This window comes from Phaethon lepturus, unplaced genomic scaffold (assembly GCF_000687285.1).
Source record: "Phaethon lepturus isolate BGI_N335 unplaced genomic scaffold, ASM68728v1 scaffold46895, whole genome shotgun sequence".
Lineage (NCBI taxonomy): Eukaryota > Metazoa > Chordata > Aves > Phaethontiformes > Phaethontidae > Phaethon > Phaethon lepturus.
The window spans coordinates 15,965-18,096 of NW_010543512.1; the positions used below are offsets into that span (position 1 = coordinate 15,965).

Here is a 2,132-nt window from a genome sequence, read left to right on the forward strand (position 1 = left end):
TTGCGGATGCTGCGGGAGAACCGCTTGAAAGCCCGCTGCCCTTTCTGCCACCGCTTCAGCGAGGTGATCACCAGTTCCCCGGCTTGCTTTTGCCCCATCACCAAGTAGGGGACGTTGATGTCGTTCATCTCGTCGCAAGTGCACTGGAGGCCACCTTTGAGCCAGAGCACGATCTTCCTCAGATCCCTTTCCGTCAACCCATTCAGCTTGTAGATGGTTTTGCTCTTTGTTTCGGGGGTGATCTTGGTATCCCCATTGATGTAGGCAATCTCCTTCACTTTTATCTTCAAGGCTAATACAGCGAGGGGAGGGGGAAGTGGGGAGTGGGAGAGAGGGAGAGAGATTGAGAGGTTTTTTTCCCATTAGTGCACATAAAGAGGACCTGGGGAGGGAGGTGCTCTATTGCTAATTAAACTGTCAGGGCTGACAGAAGAGGCAGCAGGTGGCTCCATTTCTAAAGCCACAAAGGGCATGCGAGTCATGGCAGTTTGAATCAACCTTAGGGTGGAGGTTTTTTGGGTTTCTTTTCTCCTCTTCCCCCCCCTCCCCCTCTTTTTCCTTCTCCTTTCTGAATTAATATTTTCTCTGGCTTTTCTCTTGTTTGCAAACAGAGAGGGCAGGTTTGCTACGTTAAGCAGCGCTCTGGGGTTTTCCTGGGAGAAGACAGTGTTCCTGAGAGTAGAGTTGGAAGGGGAGGTGGGGAGGCGAGTACCTAGACCTCATCTGAAACCTGATCTCTGCTGCGGCTGAAAACTTCTAAACTTAATTTATTAGGCTGGAGAGGATTTTAGGCAAACCTGTAAGGAAATGATATTTCACATGCATTGTTTTTTTGAAAGAATAGATCCCATGGAGGGCAAATTGGTCCAACAGCTGCATTCGATTTGGTAAAATAACTAGGAGGGGGATACAGGGCTCTGTAAGAATTTGTGGGGCATGTTTAGCTTTAGGAGGATTTATCTGAGTGCAATTTGCCAGGCCAAAGCCATTGGTTGTTTTAGCAATTATGTCCCACAGTCATGGTTTCAGGTTTTGGGTGGTGGTTTGTTTTGTTCCTTTTTTTTTTACTTTTAATAAAGACAGACTTTTGAATTGTTGTAGATATTTATACTACAAATCTGTTTCCAGGTATAAACACTGATCTATTATAAAAGGATTCTCCTCCTTATTCCCTTTTTCTCTTGAAATGCTAATATGTGCATTATGTGCCGTTCAGTTGTCTCTGTTGAAGGGGCTTTCTTGTCCTCTCCTAACCCCAGATCTTCCCATTAAGTTTATATCCCCAATTGTCTGTGCATTACCTTCTCTGTCAAATGATATATAGAGCTTCATTCTTAATCTGCAGAGAGAGTCTTTCTTACGACACGTGAGACTGGTCATGCAGCTCTTTCTCATACGTCTAAATGAAGCTTTCCTCTGCTTCTCCCCAGGCAATAGTCTGGATGAAAGATGCTTTTTTGGTTTAGTGTGTTTTGTTTTTTTTTTTCATTTTACTTTCTATTCTGCTTGCCAGCAACATCCACATAAAAGAAAGAGCACTACTTTGAAACAGCAACCAGAAAAGGACCATAAAAAGGGCTACTTTTTATTCCAAGGTGGAATTTTGTGTTTCATGGCCCGGCGGTCAGACAGGTCCATCTGCAACTAAGACAAAGCCTTGCCTTTTTTCAGACACATCTCTCACGGACTCCACCAGCACTTTTACCTGATCCCCAATGCTCAACTTTCAACCGAGAGGGCTCTGCCTCCACTTACCAAAATCATTTTTGCAGAGGTTTTCCACAATGTCGTTATCGTCTTCGTTTTTGTTTTTGCAGGCATCGCAGACCTTGGGGGCTGGAAATGGAAGGGACATCCCCGTCAGGCTCGGGGAGGAGGGGTCGGCAGGTGGCAGAGGGACCCCTTCGGGAAACCCCGGCTCCCCATCCCTCGGGGCCGGTGCCCCTGCACTTTGACGCGCCTTACCTTGCTGCAGACCCGCTGGAGGGGGGGGCTCCGTGTGCTTTTAAGGTCACACCTAACCCGAAAGTGGTTTTGTTGATTTTTTTGTGGGGTCTGTTGGTTTGTTTGTTTGTTTTGTTGCTTTTACGGGGAAAAGTGAGGGGGGCCACACGACACAAAACACCCCGACC

General features: G+C 46.6%; 1 protein-coding gene across 1 annotated transcript; it reads right to left on the bottom strand.

The window, feature by feature from the left end:
- On the bottom strand, positions 1-1,855 carry LOC104621790 (secreted frizzled-related protein 2; the record flags this gene model as incomplete). Its single annotated transcript, XM_010288367.1, has 2 exons — positions 1,756-1,855; positions 1-292 (listed from the first exon to the last, which is right to left on the bottom strand). Coding segments are annotated over exons 1-2 (392 nt in total), but the record flags the coding sequence as incomplete, so codon positions are not given.
- Positions 1,856-2,132: the final 277 nt, after the last annotated feature.